At 58.4% G+C, this 17,261-nt stretch overlaps 4 protein-coding genes across 5 annotated transcripts; all 4 read left to right on the forward strand.

Annotated features, from left to right (window-relative positions):
- Nucleotides 1–3,017: 3,017 nt before the first annotated feature.
- On the forward strand, nucleotides 3,018–4,260 carry LOC134431761 (hemoglobin subunit rho). The gene is made up of 3 exons (XM_063179926.1): nucleotides 3,018–3,159; nucleotides 3,239–3,461; nucleotides 4,078–4,260. The coding sequence occupies exons 1-3, from the start codon at nucleotides 3,068–3,070 to the stop codon at nucleotides 4,204–4,206; spliced, it is 444 nt and encodes a 147-aa protein (XP_063035996.1). The 5' UTR covers nucleotides 3,018–3,067; the 3' UTR covers nucleotides 4,207–4,260.
- A 2,534-nt stretch (nucleotides 4,261–6,794) lies between these two features.
- LOC134431766 (hemoglobin subunit beta) lies at nucleotides 6,795–8,188 on the forward strand. The gene is made up of 3 exons (XM_063179938.1): nucleotides 6,795–6,948; nucleotides 7,086–7,308; nucleotides 7,970–8,188. The coding sequence occupies exons 1-3, from the start codon at nucleotides 6,857–6,859 to the stop codon at nucleotides 8,096–8,098; spliced, it is 444 nt and encodes a 147-aa protein (XP_063036008.1). The 5' UTR covers nucleotides 6,795–6,856; the 3' UTR covers nucleotides 8,099–8,188.
- Nucleotides 8,189–9,890: 1,702 nt separating this feature from the next.
- Nucleotides 9,891–11,353, forward strand: LOC134431771 (hemoglobin subunit beta). Its single transcript, XM_063179953.1, has 3 exons — nucleotides 9,891–10,066; nucleotides 10,163–10,385; nucleotides 11,155–11,353. The coding sequence occupies exons 1-3, from the start codon at nucleotides 9,975–9,977 to the stop codon at nucleotides 11,281–11,283; spliced, it is 444 nt and encodes a 147-aa protein (XP_063036023.1). The 5' UTR covers nucleotides 9,891–9,974; the 3' UTR covers nucleotides 11,284–11,353.
- Nucleotides 11,354–12,924: 1,571 nt separating this feature from the next.
- On the forward strand, nucleotides 12,925–16,972 carry LOC134431778 (hemoglobin subunit epsilon-like). Of its 2 annotated transcripts, none has more exons than XM_063179964.1 (3): nucleotides 12,925–15,203; nucleotides 15,283–15,600; nucleotides 16,729–16,972. In XM_063179964.1, exons 1-3 carry the CDS (start codon nucleotides 15,112–15,114, stop codon nucleotides 16,883–16,885), a joined length of 567 nt encoding a protein of 188 aa, XP_063036034.1. In that variant the 5' UTR covers nucleotides 12,925–15,111; the 3' UTR covers nucleotides 16,886–16,972. The 2 variants fall into 2 exon arrangements, with proteins under 2 accessions (XP_063036034.1, XP_063036043.1); XM_063179973.1 differs by having other exon boundaries at nucleotides 15,283–15,505.
- Nucleotides 16,973–17,261: the final 289 nt, after the last annotated feature.

The raw sequence follows: 17,261 nt of genomic DNA on the forward strand, positions 1-17,261 counted from the left end.
TTGTGCTGATTCAGATGCACTAATTCTGCATTTCCCAGCATTCATCACTGACCCCATCCTGAATGGGCTTAGGGCACCTTCTCTGCCCCTTTCCATAAAATCTGGGAGCAGCTGGCTTTGTTCTGCTTCTCTGTGCCAGGGCCTGCCCACCCTGCCAGGGAACAATTCCTCATTGCCAAGATCCCACCCAGCCCTGCCCTCTGGCACTGGCAGCCATTCCCTGGGTGCTGTCCCTGCAGGCCTTGTCCCCGGTCCCTCTGCAGTTTTCCAGGGATTCCTGACACCCCCTGCCGCCCTGAGCTCCCTTCCTGGGTGCCTGCAGCAGAGTGTGGTGGGAAATCACCTCTGCCCTCCACGCCAGCCCAGACTGTCCACAGCCAAATGGACCAGTGGGGCCTGTGGGGCAGGAGGGGCTGGAGCTGAGGTGTAAATTTACAGAGTGGCTGCAAAAGGCCACTGCCACAACAGACAGTCCCCAGGCACAGGGACAAGACCCTAATCCGATTAAGAGGCTGATTCACCTGCTGTTATTCCTTTGCTGTTGTGCCCACCTGAAGGATTTAGAGGTTAAGGAGCTGCTGTGAGGATAAAACCGACCATTAGAGGGATCAGTACAGGACAGCAGCATGGAGTGGGCCTGTCTGAATGCAAATTACTTCTGCCTCTCTTCCTCCTGTTTCCTCTGCCTTACTCCTTCCTCCTCAGCTCTTTGTGGCCATCATTACCCATCCATGAAAAGTCATCTTGCTCCCAGTAAAACACCAGTAAACAGTAAAAGCACCAGTAAAACCAGGCCCTGATGGGTCACAGTGTGGGTCCAGGACTGCAGGCTTCTCACCACGAGCCATGTCACTGCCTGTTTCAACAGGCTTCAGAAACCCAGCATTTGTTAACCATTTATTAACCACACTTTAAAAATACTATTAATGCTGCAGTCACCACTCCCCTCCAGCCTCTGTGCTCGATGTTGTGCTGCCTGTCCCAGGCTCACCCTCCTGCTGCCCCTCCCTGAGCGTTTCCCTGATGCTGGTTCAGATGCAGCAGAAAAGCATCATTATCTTTTCCCTTTTCAAGCTTGGCCTTGCAGAGCCGAAAATGAATCTCCTATCAGAGGGGAGTGCATTGCTAAGAACAGCTCCAGATGCAGGCTGGGTTTTAATTTCAATGCCAGGCAATTCAGGCTGCAGAGAGGTAATAAATGCAGAGGCCACTGAGGCCGTTTATTATCATCCCCAGCTGGGCAAGCAGCTGCTGCCTCGATGGGAATGCCTGCCTGGGAATTCAGGGCTGCTCTATTCCATCACACTCCTTGTAGCTCTGCAGGGTGAATTTGTCACCTTCTGGAGCGCCCAGATGTGCTGAGAAGCAGGGGTGTGCCGTGTGTCTGCTGTGCAGGTGAGGAGCCCAGGCAGCACCAGGCCCTGCTGATACCTTTATCTGCCCCACACAGCCCCACTGCCCGGGCTATCAGAGCCTGCCTGGGGCTGCTGGAAGCGCCTCTCCCATGGCCCAGAAATGGAAAAAACTAATAATGTCTCATAGAACCCTATGGTGAGAAGTTAAATGTGCCTGCAGATGTGAATGGCCCAAGGGGATCACGGAGATGGGCTCGTGCCACTGTGTCTGCAGTGAGATCATACAATGCCAGACTGGTGCAGCTGGGGAGGGACCTTAAACCTCACCAGTGCCACCCCTGCCATGGCAGGGACACCTCCCACTGTGCCAGGCTGCTCCCTGGGCACTGCCAGGGATGCAGGGGCAGCCCCAGCTGCTCTGGGCACCCTGTGCCAGGGCCTGCCCACCCTGACAGGGAACAATTCCTCATTCCCAATCTCCCATCTCTGCCTACAGGCAGTGGAAGCCATTCCCCCTCGTCCTGTTTCTGCCTCCCCATGTAAGAAGTCCCTCTCCAGCCTTCCCAGATCAATGGACCAGTATCAGTCTGTAACTGGAAGAATTCAGAGGTCTGGATGAGACTTGAACATCCCACAGACAGACTCAAAGGCACAGATTCAAGGAATCCAGGAATGGTTTGGGCTGGATAATCCCCCAGTTCCAGCTGCCTGCACTGGCAGGGACACATTCTCCCAGAGCAGCTGCTCCAAGCCCCATCCAGCCTGGCCTGGAACAATTCCATGTCCGGGATGTGTCTGGATGCCTGACTGCTCCAGCATCCTGGCTGTGCCTTGCTGAGCACAGGGCACAGCCTCACTGGAGGCCTGGAGACCAGGAAAACACCTGTGCAGGTGTCAGCCAGAGTCAGCCAAAAGCCTGCAGGCAGAGCTGGACCTGGTGGAAATGGATGCTGCTGCTGGGGCTGTGACAGGGCAGGGTCCTGCTGTCCTTGTGCAAGGCCTTTCACTCCCAGCAGGGAGAGACCCCCGAAGGGCTCACACTGGGCACAGCAGAGGAGCCTGTTCACAGTGCAGCCAGCCTGGCATCCCACACAGCTATTCCTGGAAACCTGGAGCTGGGAGGGCTTTTCCACCCCCAGGGATCCTGGGGTTCTGTCCCTTCCAGCTCAGGATAGTCCAATGTTTCTATGATTCCATGGCATGAAGGTGAAGCTGGAGCAGTCAGAGCATGGTGACCTCTGGTTTACCAGCACCATCCCTGCAAGTGTGCAAGGCCAGACAGGGCTTGGATCATCTGGGATAGTGGAAGGTGTTCTTGCCATGGGAAGGGGCAGAACAAGAGCTTTAAAGTGCTTTAAAGAGCTGTAAAGTGGTTTCCAAGGCAGAGAATTCTGTGATTCTAAAGCACCTCTCAGAGGGGTCTGTGCCTGCTCAGGGATGGGTGCAATGTCCCTGCCTGTGGTGAACAGCAGCCAGGGCTCTCAGAGAGAGATAAGCAGCTCCTGTGTCCTGGCCTGGCCTGTTAAGGGGCTCACAGGCTCTCCTCAATGACCACACCTCAGTGCAGAGTGACCACTGCACGGGACCCCGTTGGGGACCCGCGGCCGTCCCAGCCAATGGCCCCGCTGCAGGGGCCGGCCCGGGGCTGGCCCAGGCCATAAAACCGGGCCCAGGCTGGGCTCGGCTCAGCCCAGCGTGCCCCTGCAGCCACCATGGTGCACTGGTCAGCCGAGGAGAAGCAGCTCATCAGCGGCGTGTGGGCCAAGGTCAATGTGGAGGAATGCGGCGCCGAGGCCCTGGCCAGGTGGGTGCAGCCGCTCGGGGCCCTGCGCCGCGGGGCAGCCCTGGCTCCGGCGGCCTCACCTGCCCGCGTCTCTCCCCAGGCTGCTGATCGTCTACCCCTGGACCCAGAGGTTCTTCTCTGACTTCGGGAACCTGTCCAGCCCCACGGCCATCGTCGGCAACCCCAAGGTGCGTGCCCACGGCAAGAAGGTGCTCACCTCCTTCGGGGAGGCCATCAAGAACCTGGACAACCTCAAGGGCACCTACTCCAAGCTGTCCGAGCTGCACTGTGACAAGCTGCACGTGGACCCCGAGAACTTCAGGGTGAGCTGTGCTTGGAGCTTTGCTCTCTGTCCCTCCTTCCTCAGAGCCCCTCAGTGCCTGGGGGTATCCAACAGGCATCGCTCACTTGTGTTTTAGTTACCAACCAGGACCTGGCTTCCGGGAGTGGGAGCTGGGGACAGGGCAAGGCTGGGAATTCCATAGTGCAGGGTAATACTGGGCTCTGGGCTGCAAGGACAAATGTGGTGACACACACAGGGGGATTCTCTGAAAGCCTGGGGGCTCGGGCAGGCATGGCTGGAGGAAAGGAGCACGATGTTGGCCTCTGCTCCAGCCCCTGTTTAAGCCTGGCTCTGGGGATGTAGAAGGTGGGCCTGGCACTGACCCTCAGCTGAAGTGGGTGTGGGGTTTCACAGCAGAAGGAGGAAAGGCAGAACAATGTCTAGTGGCTGGAGAATGTGTGAGGAGGCAGAGCTGGAGCAGGCGGGCACTCATGCCCACGGCCAGCACTGGGCTCTTGTGCTGCAGCTGGCAGAGCCTCCCTGGGCCCCGGCCCCAGCACCCACGGGGCAGCTGAGCTCCCTGGTCCCGGTGCTGTGCAGGGCCAGGGCTGCCCAGCACTCTGCTGACCTCATTTCCCTCTTGCCTTCCCCTGCAGCTGCTGGGTGACATCCTGGTCATCGTCCTGGCCGCCCACTTCACCAAGGACTTCACCCCTGCCTGCCAGGCCACGTGGCAGAAGCTGGTGGGGCTGGTGGCCCACGCCCTGGCCCGCAAGTACCACTGAGGCCTCGGGAGGCACCTGTGTCTGTAACGGGCAATAAAAACCTCATTTTCTGGAGTTCTTTGTGTCCTGTGTCTCTGTGGCTGCCTGTGGGCCCTGGGCCTCTCCTCCTGGGATACCTGCAAGCATATAAATTCATAGAGGTTCACTGATTAGGCAGGAATTTACCCCTCCACAGTTTGCTACTGATGTGTTAGGTTGATCAAAAGCATTTCTGCATCAGTGATGGTGCAGGACTGGTGCATCTTGGTCAGAGTTTGGTATCTGAAATGTGTAAGATCCCAAGAGCAGGGGATGAGGGCAGCTCTCACACAGATGGGTTAGAGCCTTTTTTTACTCATTTTGACTTAATGAAGCACATATTTTCCCTGGAATAAAAAGATTCTATGTAAGCATCTCAGTTTCAACAATGTTTTTCCAGGAACAGTGTACAAAGTAACAAGGAGAGACATCCTGGTGTTTTAGGAGGATGAAAGATGTGTTTTGCATGATTTAGGAATCAATATTCAGCCTTTCTCCTGGTAGAGCAGGGCTGTGCATTCACCCCTCTACCCTGCACAGCCAGGCAGGCAAGGTCCACCCCTGCCATGGCAGGGACACCTCCCACTGTCCCCAGAGTCCAGCCTGGCCTTGGGCACTGCCAGGGATGCAGGGGCAGCCCCAGCTGCTCTGGGCACCCTGTGCCAGGGCCTGCCCACCCTGCCAGGGAACAATTCCTCATTCCCAATCTCCCATCTCTGCCTACAGGCAGTGGAAGCCATTCCCCCTTGTCCTGTTTCTGCCTCCCCATGTAAGAAGTCCCTCTCCAGCCTTCCCGGATCAATGGACCAGTATCAGTCTGTAACTGGAAGAATTCAGAGGTCTGGATGAGACTTCTTGAACATCCCACAGACAGACCCAAAGCCACGGATTCAAGGAATCCAGGAATGGTTTGGGCTGGATAATCCCCCAGTTCCAGCTGCCTGCACTGGCAGGGACACATTCTCCCAGAGCAGCTGCTCCAAGCCCCATCCAGCCTGGCCTGGAACAATCCTGGGATTTTAAAATAGGAACAAAGACACCCTCAGTCCCTGCTGGATAAGACACAAGGCCCTGCACTCTCTGGAGGAGCATGGAGCCTGGCCTGGCTCCAGAGCAGAGCCTGGGCACGGATGCTGCTGTGCTGATAAGGTCTCTGTAAAGCTTGGCAGGGACACTGCTGCAATCAGGGACCAAGGAACTCTGCTTGGGGCAGGAGGGCCCTCACTGCAGCTGCCTGTGGCCCTCGTTGGGATGGTTTGTCTCCAAAGGGAAGGTCCTTGTCCATGGAAGGGGGCAAGTGTGTGGCCAGGACCTGGTCCAGTAGAAGGGGGTGGAATGATATCCTGAAGATCCCTTCCAACCTTAACCATTCCATGATCCTGTGATTCCAGGAGTTTAGAGATCTTCCATCCACAGCAAAGGGAACAGCCCTGGAAGGATGCAGGAGGGAAGGGTCCTGAGCACAGTGAAATCCACCCCAGGCTGAGGGCAGGGCCTGCTTTTCCGTCTGGGCACCAGCTGGGCATGAGCTGTCAGCTGCTGCTGGGCTTGCACTGGGGGAAGGAGATCTCCTCCCTTTGACTCTGCAGACTCAAACAGAGCTACAGAAATTGCCCCTGCTCAGAACATTGAGATGAACATTTCCCCTCCCAGCCTGTGTCCCAGAGAGCTCCGTGAGCTCCCAAATCTCCCTGCCAGGCTGCTGCCCCCAAGGCAGAGAGCAGGGGATTTTCAAGCATACTGAGAATTAACTCTTTCTATTAAAATTGAACACAGCACCAGGGCGAGCCCAAGGCTGGCACTGTCCGGGCTGTGCTTGCCTTTGGTCCTTGCCAGGTCTCTGCAGGCCTGCTGAGAGCTGGTGCAGTCCTGACCAGGCTCACCCACCCTGCCATCCGGGCAGGCCCCTGGGGCTGTGTGTGCCTCACTCAGGGACAGGTGATTCAGCCCCTCAGTGCCTCATGGTGCACGGTGCTGGGACCAGTGGTCACTGCTGCAAACAGCCCCCGGGCCAGCCCAGCACAGCACACTTCCTTCAGATTTCTCCATGCTCCACAATCCTCAAATTAAAAAGCCCTTGGAATTCTTTCTCAGGGAGTTTGAACTCATGTTTTTAGCTGGTGAGTGCCCTGAGGCTCTGGGTGCCCGGGGAAGCTGTGGCTGCCCTGGCAGTGCCCAGGGCTGGGCTGGAGCAGCCTGGGACAGTGGAAGGTGTCCCTGCCATGGCAAGGGTGGCACTCCATGGGCTTTAAGGAGCCCCCCAGCCCAGACTGGTGTGGGATTCCATGATTCCATGTGCAAAGCACCGTGAAGGATCTCTGGGCAGAGGGGATGATGCTCCCCAGCAGGGACGCAGCCCTGAGCCCCCAGCGGGCCGGCAGCTCCCCCTGCGCTCGGGGCTGAGGTGATGCTTGTCCCCGCACAGACAAAGGGGGGACAGGGCCTCTCTCCCCCCTGGACAGCTGCCAAAGCCACTGTCTCCCCTCGTGCAGCCCCGCTCCCTCCCCAGCCCCAAGCAGTGCCTTCGGGGACTGAGATTAGCCTGAGCCGTGTATAAAAATCCCCGGGGCAGCCTCGGCAGCCACGTCCTCGGCATTGTTCAGGGAAGCTCGGACAACCTTCTGCCAGCACCATGGTGAACTGGACAGCTGAGGAGAAGCAGCTCATCACCGGCCTCTGGGGCAAGATCAATGTCGCCGAGTGCGGCGCCGAGGCCCTGGCCAGGTAAGTGCAGCTCCTGACCTGCCCCTGCAGGGAAACACTGCTGGAGTCACTCCTGCCCCTGCTCCTGCAGAGAATCACTCCTGTCACTGGAATATCAACGCTTCTGTGTCTGTCTGTGTCCCTCCACCTCTCCCCAGGCTGCTGATCGTCTACCCCTGGACCCAGAGGTTCTTTGCCTCCTTCGGGAACCTGTCCAGCGCCACTGCTGTCACTGGCAACCCCATGGTCCGTGCCCATGGCAAGAAGGTGCTGACCTCCTTCGGGGAGGCCATCAAGAACCTGGATGGCATCAAGAAGTGCTTTGCTCCCCTGAGCAAACTGCACTGCGACAAGCTGCACGTGGACCCCGAGAACTTCAGGGTGAGCCATCTCAGCTCCAGCCTCGGCTGGGCAGAGGGCTGGGCTCAGAGGGGTCTGACAGTCCCTGAGACCTCGAGAGAAACCCTGGGGCTGCCTGTGGAGGGTAGGGCAGAGGAGGGGAAAGGAGAGTCATATCTGGGGGGAGCAGAGAGGAGCTCTGGGGCTGGGGTCTGCGAGGGGAGGCAGAAATGCACAGAGCAGTGTGCCCTGCTCAGAAGAAACACCCTGGAGCAGCCAGAGGGAAGGAGCTGAGGTGAGGTTCAGAGGGAAGAGCTGGGCTTGGCTGTGAGGCAGTGGGTAAACCAGAAGGGAAAAAAAGCACAGCCGCTCTGGCAGGAGGGTTCTGAGCCCAGGGACAGCCAGGGTGGGAGGGATGGGAAAGGAAAGCGTGAAGCCAGGGAGGGAGCACCCTGCAGAGCCGGCACAGGAAGGTGCTGGGGGAGGCTCCAGCACAGTCAGGGGTCCCTCTTGGCCAGAGCCTGAGCTGTGCTGAGAGCCTGGTGCATGGATGGGGCCAGGACAATCTGCTCCTTGCTGTGCTGTGAGCTGCCCAGAGAGCAGAGGGAGCACTGGGGAGGGCTCTGGGGGCAGCACCACTGACAGCTCCTGCTGGGGAGGGTCTGGGGGCAGCATCAGTGACAGCTCTGCTCCCTCCCTGCAGCTCCTGGGTGACATCCTCATCGTGGTGCTGGCCGGACACTTTGGCAAGGACTTCACCCCCGAGTGCCAGGCTGCCTGGCAGAAGCTGGTGCGTGTGGTGGCCCACGCCCTGGCCCACGAGTACCACTGAGGAGCCTCCCTGCCTGGAGATGCTCCTGGGGAATCTCCTCGGGTTCTGCTGGGCTCTAAGCACCCAATAAACACCAGCTGCTCCAGCCAACAGCAGATGTCTGCTTCTTTGTGGGAACGGGGAGGGAAGGACAGGGGCCGGGGGAGCCAATGCTCACAAATGGGATAACTGAGCCATGACTTCTTCATGCAAGTGTAACTTGTCTCAGAAGGAGATCCCAGGGGGGTGTTCAGGACAAAACCCAAAAAAACAACAGAAAATACAAACAGGAACACTCTGGCACTTTTTGGAGACATCAAGTGACATTGCTCGGTTTAATGTTTGAAAACTTTCACAGAGTGAGTGGAGTAGAACTGTACAGAAATGTGCAGCGGGAGAAGTGTCAGGGAGACTGGGGCCATGGCTTGTAACTTCCTGCATGTGGGGTTTTGTTGGCTTGGGGTTTTTTAAAACCCCAAGATTCTTAGATTAACAAAGGCAGAAGGTAACAGACACAACCCTCAACACTTGGTTGGATGGGACTTGGAAAAAACCTGGGAGAGTGGAAGGTGTCCCTGCCTGTGGCAGGGGATGGGACTGGATGAGATTTTGGGTCCTTTCCAGCCCAGCCCAGTGTGGGCTCTGTGATTCCATGAAACACCAGCGCTGCCTGCAGAGGGAACAGTGTCACCCCCAGCCTGGCCAGGGTCCTTTGCCCAGCCCCTGCTGCCTGCAGTGAGCAGGAACAAACACAAATGCTGTGCTCCAAGGTCATGCAGACCCCAGCAGGGCATTCCCGTGCCCCATGAGCTCCATGCCTGCCTCCTGCACCCCCTCAGCTGGGCACAGGAGCAGAAGAGCAGAGACCCAGGTGCCTCTCCCAGCTCTCAGGGCACCACTGATCCTCGGGCTGCTGAACCCCTGCGCCAGGCACTGTCAGCTCACATCTGTGCACATGCTTTTTCTTCCTGGAAAGGAAGATGTTTATCTGTGCAGATGTTTTTTCTTCCTGGAAAGGGTGCTCAGGCCTTGGCAGGGGCTGCCCAGGGAGCTTTGCAGTGCCCATCCCTGCAGGTGTGCCCTGGAGGTGGCACTGAGTGCTCTGGGCTGGGCACAAGGTGCCCATGGGGCACAGCTGGCACTGCATGGGCTGGCAGGGCTGTGCCAGCCTCGGGGATTTGGGGGCTGTGTGGGATCCCAGTAATCCCAGTGTTCCCACCTCTCCTCATGCCCTGCGAGCCCACAGGGAGCTGGTTTGCCCTGGGTTATAACATCTCCTTCCAGCCCTGCCTGACCTTTGCCAAGAGGCTCTTGGAGACAGGAGCTCCCCTTGGCTGTGAGGCCTTGCTGTGGTTTTGCAGTGTCATCCTGAAGTCAATCAAACTCCTAAAGAGCTGAAGGGAAAGCAAAGGGAGGCCAAAGCCTGACAGGTCCTGCAGGAAGGGGAGAGGGAGAACCTGGTGCATTCAGAGGGAGAACCCAGGAGCCCCAGGTTGGCATCTGCTGCTGCAGGGGCTGGCACACCCACGGGGCACCAGGGCTGGCACCTTCCCCAGAGGGCAGCAGCAGCAGAACGTGCCCGGGCCGTGCCGGGCTCTGTGGGAGATAACGGCCCCTGAGCAGGGCTGGGAACCAGCGGCGGCGAGGGCGGCGGGCCAGGCGGGCAGGCCGGGGCTGGGCCGGGCACCTTGCCCTGGGCCCCACCCTGCTCTGGGCGATGCGGGGCCCCCTCCCCGTGCCAGGGCCCCCGGGCGCAGCCAATGGCGGGGTGCAGGGGGCAGAGGAGGGGCCCCGCGCGCCCATAAAAGCGGGGCCGGGCAGCGGCTCCCCAGCGTGCAGTCCCCGGGAGCCAGAGCCTGAGTTCCTCCGTGCGACACGCAGCCCTCCTGCCGACACCATGGTGCAGTGGACAGCTGAGGAGAAGCAGCTCATCACCGGCCTCTGGGGCAAGGTCAACGTGGCCGAGTGCGGCGGCGAGGCCCTGGCCAGGTAGGTGCAGCTCCAGACTGCCCCTGCCCCTGCAGAGGAAAACTCCAGCCGTGGGAGCGCTGATGTGACCCTGTCTGTCTGTCCGTCTCTCCCCAGGCTGCTGATCGTCTACCCCTGGACCCAGAGGTTCTTTGCCTCCTTCGGGAACCTGTCCGGTGCCACCGCCATCGTCGGCAACCCCAAGGTGCAGGCCCATGGCAAGAAGGTGCTGACCTCCTTCGGGGAGGCCGTCAAGAACCTGGATGGCATCAAGAACACCTTCTCGGCGCTGTCCGAGCTGCACTGCGACAAGCTGCACGTGGACCCCGAGAACTTCAGGGTGAGTCCTGCCCTGACTGCCCTCCCCAGCGCAGGGGGTGCCCCCAGGCTGATCCCCACCACGAGAGGGGTTTGCCCAGCAGGGCAGTGCCAGAGGGAGAGCGGCTGGGCTGGCATGGGGTGAGGTGCAGAGGGACAGGCAGGGAAGGGAGCCAGTGCAGCCCGGGGGGAGGTGACAGGGGCTGTGGGCAGGGGGCAGGGGAGGGGAGGATGTGGTTCCACTGAGGGAATGGAGGGGGAGAACAAAGTGAGAGCAGTTGTTGAGCAGGAAGAGCCAAAGGGGAAGAGAGAAGGAGCAAGAGGAAAGTTTGGCACAGAGGAGAACAGAGAGATGAGTGAGGAGCAGGAGATGGCAGCTGGATGCCAGGAGTCAAAGAGGATCCACAGAGATCCTCTTTGGCTGGGAGTGTCTCAGTGGGGAATTAGCCCCACCATTTGTCCCTGGGCTGGGGCTGACAGAAATGCCTCTGCGTCCTTGTTTGTGCTCTGTGGGGCCAAGTGCTGTCTCCTGATGAGCTGGGAGTTCAGCCGGGTCTTCTGCTTGAGAGAAGTCAGAAAGGACAAAGAAAAATTTACTCCAAAATACTCTGGAGAATTTTTGGCTACGGTAGCAGGATTTAGAGCAAGAGCAGAGCAGGTTTATGGTGCAGGTTAGAAAGGACCAACTGGGGGAGGTTTTTAAGTCTGCAGATTTCCTGTAGGTTTCCCTGGGGGCAGTGTGAGTGCTTGTGTGGGGCTGTGCTAAGCCGAGGCTGCTCTCGTCCCCACAGCTCCTGGGTGACATCCTGGTCGTCGTCCTGGCCGCCCACTTCGGCAAGGACTTCACTCCCGAGTGCCAGGCTGCCTGGCAGAAGCTGGTGCGTGTGGTTGCCCACGCCCTGGCCCGCAAGTACCACTGAGGAGCCGCGGCAGCGCGCAGCACCCGCTGCCCGACCGCTTCTAACAGCCAAATAAAGCTCATCCTGTGAACTCTGCCTGCTCGTGTGTCCCTCGGGGCAGCCGGGGCTGGGGGGCACGGCTGGCTGCGCAGAGAATACCCCTGCCTTCCTTCTGGCTGGGTCTGGTGGTGCCTGTGGGATTGCCCTCTGGAAATTGTGCTTGCGGGATGTGGGGTTGGTGGAGTCCGGGGTCACACTGGGGGCTTTGCACGGAGACGTGCTCAGAATTTTACTGTAAAACCTGCATGTCTCTCCTAGAGCAGGGAAACTGAGAGGATTCATGTTTTTTGGAGGGGGAAGATAAAGTCCTGCCACCCCCGGGGTCACACTGGGGCCTTTGCACAGAGAACTGCTCAGAATTTTACTGTAAAACCTGCATGTCTCTCCTAGAGCAGGGAAATGGAGAGGATTCATGTTTTTTGGGGGGGAAGATATGGGGTTGATAGAGTCCTGCCACTCAGGGTCACACCGGGGACTTTGCACAGAGAACTGCTCAGAATTTTACCATAAAACCTGCATGTCTCTCCCAGACAAGGGAAACTGAGAGGATTCATGTTTTTCGAGGGGGAAGATAAACAAATGGAAGACTTTAATCTAGCCTGGCTCATCCCTGGCATAAAACCTACCCAAAATCAGCTGAGTCACACAGGCCCAGCAGCCAGCTGGGTGGGGGCAGGTTTTAGATAAACATTTTGCTATCAAGGCCTGAGCAGACTTTGTTTATTCACATCCCTCCCACCCTGCGCCGCCCACTCTGCAATTGGGGGGGCCCATTCTGCCAAGAGCAGGGACTTAATTTCCTGGATGGGAGTTTTGGGTGGGTCTGGGTGTCTGCAGAGCAGGGCTCTTTGGGTAGGGTTTGTTCTTGGCATGGGAGGCACATCTGAACACAGCATGACGAGGCAGAAGCGATGCTTGGCCCAAAGGATGCGCCACTTCTAAGGAGAAATGCTGGGCAAAGCTATTCAAAGCAGGGTTTGTGGCAGCCAGGTTGCACTGTGCTCTGTCTCTGCCTCACCCACACCACTGGGCACTCACTCTCTGCCCCTGACCCACAGGAAGGTGTGAGAAGCGCCCTGTGACCCACAAATGCCCTTTCTCAGTCACGACACCCAAAGAAAGAGGCATTTTGTTCTGCTGGCAAGGTACACACTGAGAGGGAGAGAAGATGATTCACAGCAAGTTCCAAAGTTTTTTCTTCCTGCAGGGAGACTGGGCAGGCACAGAGTCACCAAAGCCCCAAGTATTTAATGACTTTTCATAGGCTTCATGGCAGATATGAGTGGTTTCCCATGAAGGTGATTGTTCATGGGCTTCAGGCAGAAAGGAGGGAGCTGTGTGGATGAGCAGGTCTCCTCCTGCAAGCAATGTGTCTGGGGGGGGAAAAGGACAGCAGAGCTGCAGAGGGACTGGGGACAAGGCCTGCAGGGACAGCACACAGGGAATGGCTGCCAGTGCCTGAGGGCAGGGCTGGGTGGGATCTTGGCCATGAGGAATTGTTCCCTGGCAGGGTGGGCAGGCCCTGGCACAGGGTGCCCAGAGCAGCTGGGGCTGCCCCTGCATCCCTGGCAGTGCCCAAGGCCAGGCTGGACACTGGGGACAGTGGGAGGTGTCCCTGCCATGGCCGGGGTGGCACTGGGTGGGATTTCAGGTCCCTTTATCCCAACCCATTCCATCATTCCACGATCCCACAGCCCGAGCAGACCCCAAGGCTCTGGCATTCCCTGGGGCACAGCAGCACGGGAGCAGCCCATCAGCTGCAGCCCATCAGCAGCCATGAAGCAGCCCTCAGTGCTGCTGCCCTGTGGCCTCACTGCCACCTCCCTTCCCACCTGCTCCGAGTGCCCCCTGCACACACATCCTGTGGGGTGCCCTCTCCCCTTGCTGCTTTCCCTGCTCCCATTCCATGGTGCCAGAGCGTGCCTGTGGGTGCCAGCACCCCTTGGGCGGTGCCCAGAGCAGCACTGGCAGCACCCAGCTCCTGCGGGGCTGATAAGGGGCTGCAGGAGGGTGGGCAGTCCTGGCAGCCTTTTCCCTGCCCGTCCCCTCTTCCTGCCCGTGCCAGGCTGAGCTCGGCTTCGCTTGCCATTGTGGTCCAGCCCCAGCTCTGGGGACTGGATTGTCTGGAGAAAAGGCAAATGTAAGCACATCTAATGACGATTATTCATTCCTATTCCACTCAAAAGAGTCTACAACTAGTGGAGGGGAAAGATATTGTCAGGCTGGAGAGCTCCCTTGTTATTTGCTTTCTTTTAATTGCTTTTCCTGCCATATTTTCAGTGCAAAAGACACTGAGCAGGAGATGGTCCCTGGAGGAAGTGCTGACTTGCGAGAGGAGCTTGGTCAGCCCTGCAGCTCTGCTGCAGCCTGGTCATGCCCTCACCCACCGTCCCCAGTCTGCAGGACACAGCAGCTCTTCCTCAGCCCAGCCAGACCCTCTGGGAAACAACAGGAGAGCAGTGCACTGACCCTGGCACCTTGGCATCAAAACCCTGGGCTGATTTTGGCAAGAATGGTGTTACCTGGGGCTTTGTGCAGAAAACAGAAGCAGAAATCTCCCCGGGGCACTGCTCCTGGTGAGGGGCTGCACGCCTGGCAGCTCCAGGGTGTGCCAGGGCAATCCAAACCTCTCCCCCAGGAGAGCCTGGCCTGGCTGAAAGGGGCATGGGGAACTGGGGCTCCCCCACCACCTGGACATCCCTGAGCTGAGCCTGTGCAGGTTTTAGGGCCCACAGCAGAACCTGCAGCAGCAAACCCGTGTTCCAAGGCTGTTTCAGTGCTCCTCAGGAATGTGGCTGAAGGCAGGAACGGGTGATGCTGCTAGGTCCCTGCTCCTCCCCACAGCACTGCAGGGAGCTTATCCTGGCACAGCTGAGGGGACAATGTCTGGGTGGGCCTCAGGCAGCATGGCTGAGCTCATGGTCCTTCCAACCCAAACATTCTGACACTCTGTCTTAGAATATCTCCAATTGGAAAGGACCTACCATGATCATTGAAGTTCAGCTCAGAATTTGGACTCCAAAGTCCAACTATAATTCCTCCTGCTCTGAAAGGCACAAATAAATCAGAGGTCAAGTTGTGTTACAGGAGAAGGATATTGGGGTTAATGCAGATTTGGCAGCAGAGCCTGAGCATCCTCTGAGCAGCTCCAGCGGAGCTCCAGGCAGTGCAAGGACACCCAAGCCCTTGGGCAGGGCAGGACCTGCAGGGTTTGCTGGTGGCAAACCCCTCTGCGTGGGCCTGCATTTGGAGCATTCAGCATTTCACTGATGCCAGGCAGAGCCCAGTGTGTAGAGAGCTGGGACATGAGCTGACAGGAGCCAGCCCTGAGCCCCTGCCCGTGGCCAGTGGGGATGGAGCACTGCTGGGGCTCCTGCAGCCCCTGCTCTGCATGGCCACGCTGGAAGGGGAAGGAGCTGCCCCACAGAGATGGGATAGAGCTTCACAGGGGATAGAGCTCTGGTGCTCAGGATAACCAGAGGCACCTCTCAGAGGGGTCTGTGCCTGCTCAGGGATGGGTGCAATGTCCCTGCCTGTGGTGAACAGCAGCCAGGGCTCTCAGAGAGAGATAAGCAGCTCCTGTGTCCTGGCCTGGCCTGTTAAGGGGCTCACAGGCTCTCCTCAATGACCACACCTCAGTGCAGAGTGACCACTGCACGGGACCCCGTTGGGGACCCGCGGCCGTCCCAGCCAATGGCCCCGCTGCAGGGGCCGGCCCGGGGCTGGCCCAGGCCATAAAACCGGGCCCAGGCTGGGCTCGGCTCAGCCCAGCGTGCCCCTGCAGCCACCATGGTGCACTGGTCAGCCGAGGAGAAGCAGCTCATCAGCGGCGTGTGGGCCAAGGTCAATGTGGAGGAATGCGGCGCCGAGGCCCTGGCCAGGTGGGTGCAGCCGCTCGGGGCCCTGCGCCGCGGGGCAGCCCTGGCTCCGGCGGCCTCACCTGCCCGCGTCTCTCCCCAGGCTGCTGATCGTCTACCCCTGGACCCAGAGGTTCTTCTCTGACTTCGGGAACCTGTCCAGCCCCACGGCCATCGTCGGCAACCCCAAGGTGCGTGCCCACGGCAAGAAGGTGCTCACCTCCTTCGGGGAGGCCATCAAGAACCTGGACAACCTCAAGGGCACCTACTCCAAGCTGTCCGAGCTGCACTGTGACAAGCTGCACGTGGACCCCGAGAACTTCAGGGTGAGCTGTGCTTGCAGGCCCAGCCAGGCCTGGCTGCTCTGCCCAGGGACATTCCTGGGGCTGCTGGGGAACAATCCCTGCGGAGAGAGGTCATGGTTTGTACAAGGGTTTTACAACGCTGTCTGTGACTTTCTCCCTCAAAACTCCCATTTTTAGTGCCAGCACAGCACAAGGGAGGGGCAGGTATGGAGGGAACACCTGGAGGAGGCTGGCTGGTGTTACCTGCAGGAGGGATGGTTACCTGAGGAGATCTGGTGGGGAACAGCCCCAGGGGAAGGTGCAGGATCACCTGGCTCAGAGCAGAGGGAAGCTCAGCGGAGCATTTCAGGAAATCCAAGTTCCACAGCAAGACAGGCAGAACCAAGCAGCAGGGTCCTGCCTTGCCCAGCACGGGGCATGGCACACTCCCTCCTCCTCCTCCAACACTTCCAATTTAAAAAGGATCATTCTTTTCTTTTATGTCTAAAGAAAAAAAGGAAAAAAATATCGTGTTTTTCAGGGTGGGTTTCAGGTCAAATCCAAATGCTTCAGCATTCCAAAAATGGGAAACTAGTTTGAGGTTCTTTCTTTCTGTTATTTATTTTATTTTATATTTTATTTTTTTTAATTTTATTTTATTTTATATTTTATTTTATTTTATTTTATTTTATTTTATTTTATTTTATTTTATTTTATTTTATTTTATTTTATTTTATTTTATTTTATTTTATTTTATATTTTATTTTATTGAATGAAACAAATACTGTTTTCCCAAAACCCAGGGCTGTCTGTGGGAAGACTGAGGTCTCTGCTGTGGCAGGGAGCAGGGAGTGAGCCATGCCCCTAGCCAGCGCTGGGGAGGAAGAGGAGGAGGAGGAGGAATGTGCAGGGTGTGGGAGCCCTTCAGGAGGGCAATTCCGCCTCAGGGAGAAGCTGGGGGAGGAAATCTGTGGGCTGCAGGAGGGGTCTGGGGGGGACAGGGACTGGGGAGGGGGACAATCTGCACAGAAACCACCAGGGAGACACAAAGGAGGAGCTGCTGCTGCTGCTGAGGGGGTTCCAGTGCCAGCAGAGCCTTGGTGACAGTGGGACTGGCAGGTCAGCCCCAGCCGGGACGGCCCGAGCTGCTGGCTCTGCTCTGGGGCTGGGGCTGGGCAGGGGCTGAGCAGGGGCTGGGGCCGGGGCTCTCTCTGGCTGACCAGCAGCTCCCAGCAGCACTGACCCAGCTGTCCCTCTCTCCTCAGCTCCTTGGGGACATCCTGGTCATCGTCCTGGCGTCCCACCTGGGCAGGGATTTCAGCCCTGTGTGCCAGGCTGCCTGGCAGAAGCTCGTGGGTGTGGTGGCCCACGCCCTGGCCCACAAGTACCACTGAGCAGCCTGGGGAGAGCAGGAGCCCCTGACCCCGACAAACCCTCTGATGAACCCTCTGATGAACCCTGCAATGAGCCCTGCCATGAACCCTCCAATAAACCTGTCTGTCAGCTCCCGTGCAGTGTCTGTGTGTCTGTGCTGGGCAGGGAGGGCTGGGCTGGGACTGCAGGCTCACTCACCAGTGACCCCCAGGCTGGGGCTGGGACAGCCCAGGGTCCCCAAACCCTGCAGGGCTCCAGCAGAGCTGCAGAGGGACTGGGGACAAGGCCTGCAGGGACAGCACCCAGGGAATGGCTGCCAGTGCCAGAGGGCAGGGCTGGGTGGGATCTTGGCAATGAGGAATTGTTCCCTGGCAGGGTGGGCAGGCCCTGGCACAGGGTGCCCAGAGCAGCTGGGGCTGCCCCT

The sequence above is a fragment of the Melospiza melodia genome, chromosome 2 (genome assembly GCF_035770615.1).
Source record: "Melospiza melodia melodia isolate bMelMel2 chromosome 2, bMelMel2.pri, whole genome shotgun sequence".
In the NCBI taxonomy this organism is placed as follows: domain Eukaryota; kingdom Metazoa; phylum Chordata; class Aves; order Passeriformes; family Passerellidae; genus Melospiza; species Melospiza melodia.

Coding starts and splice junctions, on each gene's coding strand:
- LOC134431761 (XM_063179926.1), top strand. CDS start 3,068: ATGGTGCACTGGTCAGCCGAGGAGAAGCAGCTCATCAGCGGCGTGTGG. Junction 3,160..3,238: donor GGCGCCGAGGCCCTGGCCAG/GTGGGTGCAGCC, acceptor GTCTCTCCCCAG/GCTGCTGATCGTCTACCCCT. Junction 3,462..4,077: donor TGGACCCCGAGAACTTCAGG/GTGAGCTGTGCT, acceptor CTTCCCCTGCAG/CTGCTGGGTGACATCCTGGT.
- LOC134431771 (XM_063179953.1), top strand. CDS start 9,975: ATGGTGCAGTGGACAGCTGAGGAGAAGCAGCTCATCACCGGCCTCTGG. Junction 10,067..10,162: donor GGCGGCGAGGCCCTGGCCAG/GTAGGTGCAGCT, acceptor GTCTCTCCCCAG/GCTGCTGATCGTCTACCCCT. Junction 10,386..11,154: donor TGGACCCCGAGAACTTCAGG/GTGAGTCCTGCC, acceptor TCGTCCCCACAG/CTCCTGGGTGACATCCTGGT.
- LOC134431778 (XM_063179964.1), top strand. CDS start 15,112: ATGGTGCACTGGTCAGCCGAGGAGAAGCAGCTCATCAGCGGCGTGTGG. Junction 15,204..15,282: donor GGCGCCGAGGCCCTGGCCAG/GTGGGTGCAGCC, acceptor GTCTCTCCCCAG/GCTGCTGATCGTCTACCCCT. Junction 15,601..16,728: donor CCCTGCGGAGAGAGGTCATG/GTTTGTACAAGG, acceptor CTCTCTCCTCAG/CTCCTTGGGGACATCCTGGT.
- LOC134431766 (XM_063179938.1), top strand. CDS start 6,857: ATGGTGAACTGGACAGCTGAGGAGAAGCAGCTCATCACCGGCCTCTGG. Junction 6,949..7,085: donor GGCGCCGAGGCCCTGGCCAG/GTAAGTGCAGCT, acceptor ACCTCTCCCCAG/GCTGCTGATCGTCTACCCCT. Junction 7,309..7,969: donor TGGACCCCGAGAACTTCAGG/GTGAGCCATCTC, acceptor CCCTCCCTGCAG/CTCCTGGGTGACATCCTCAT.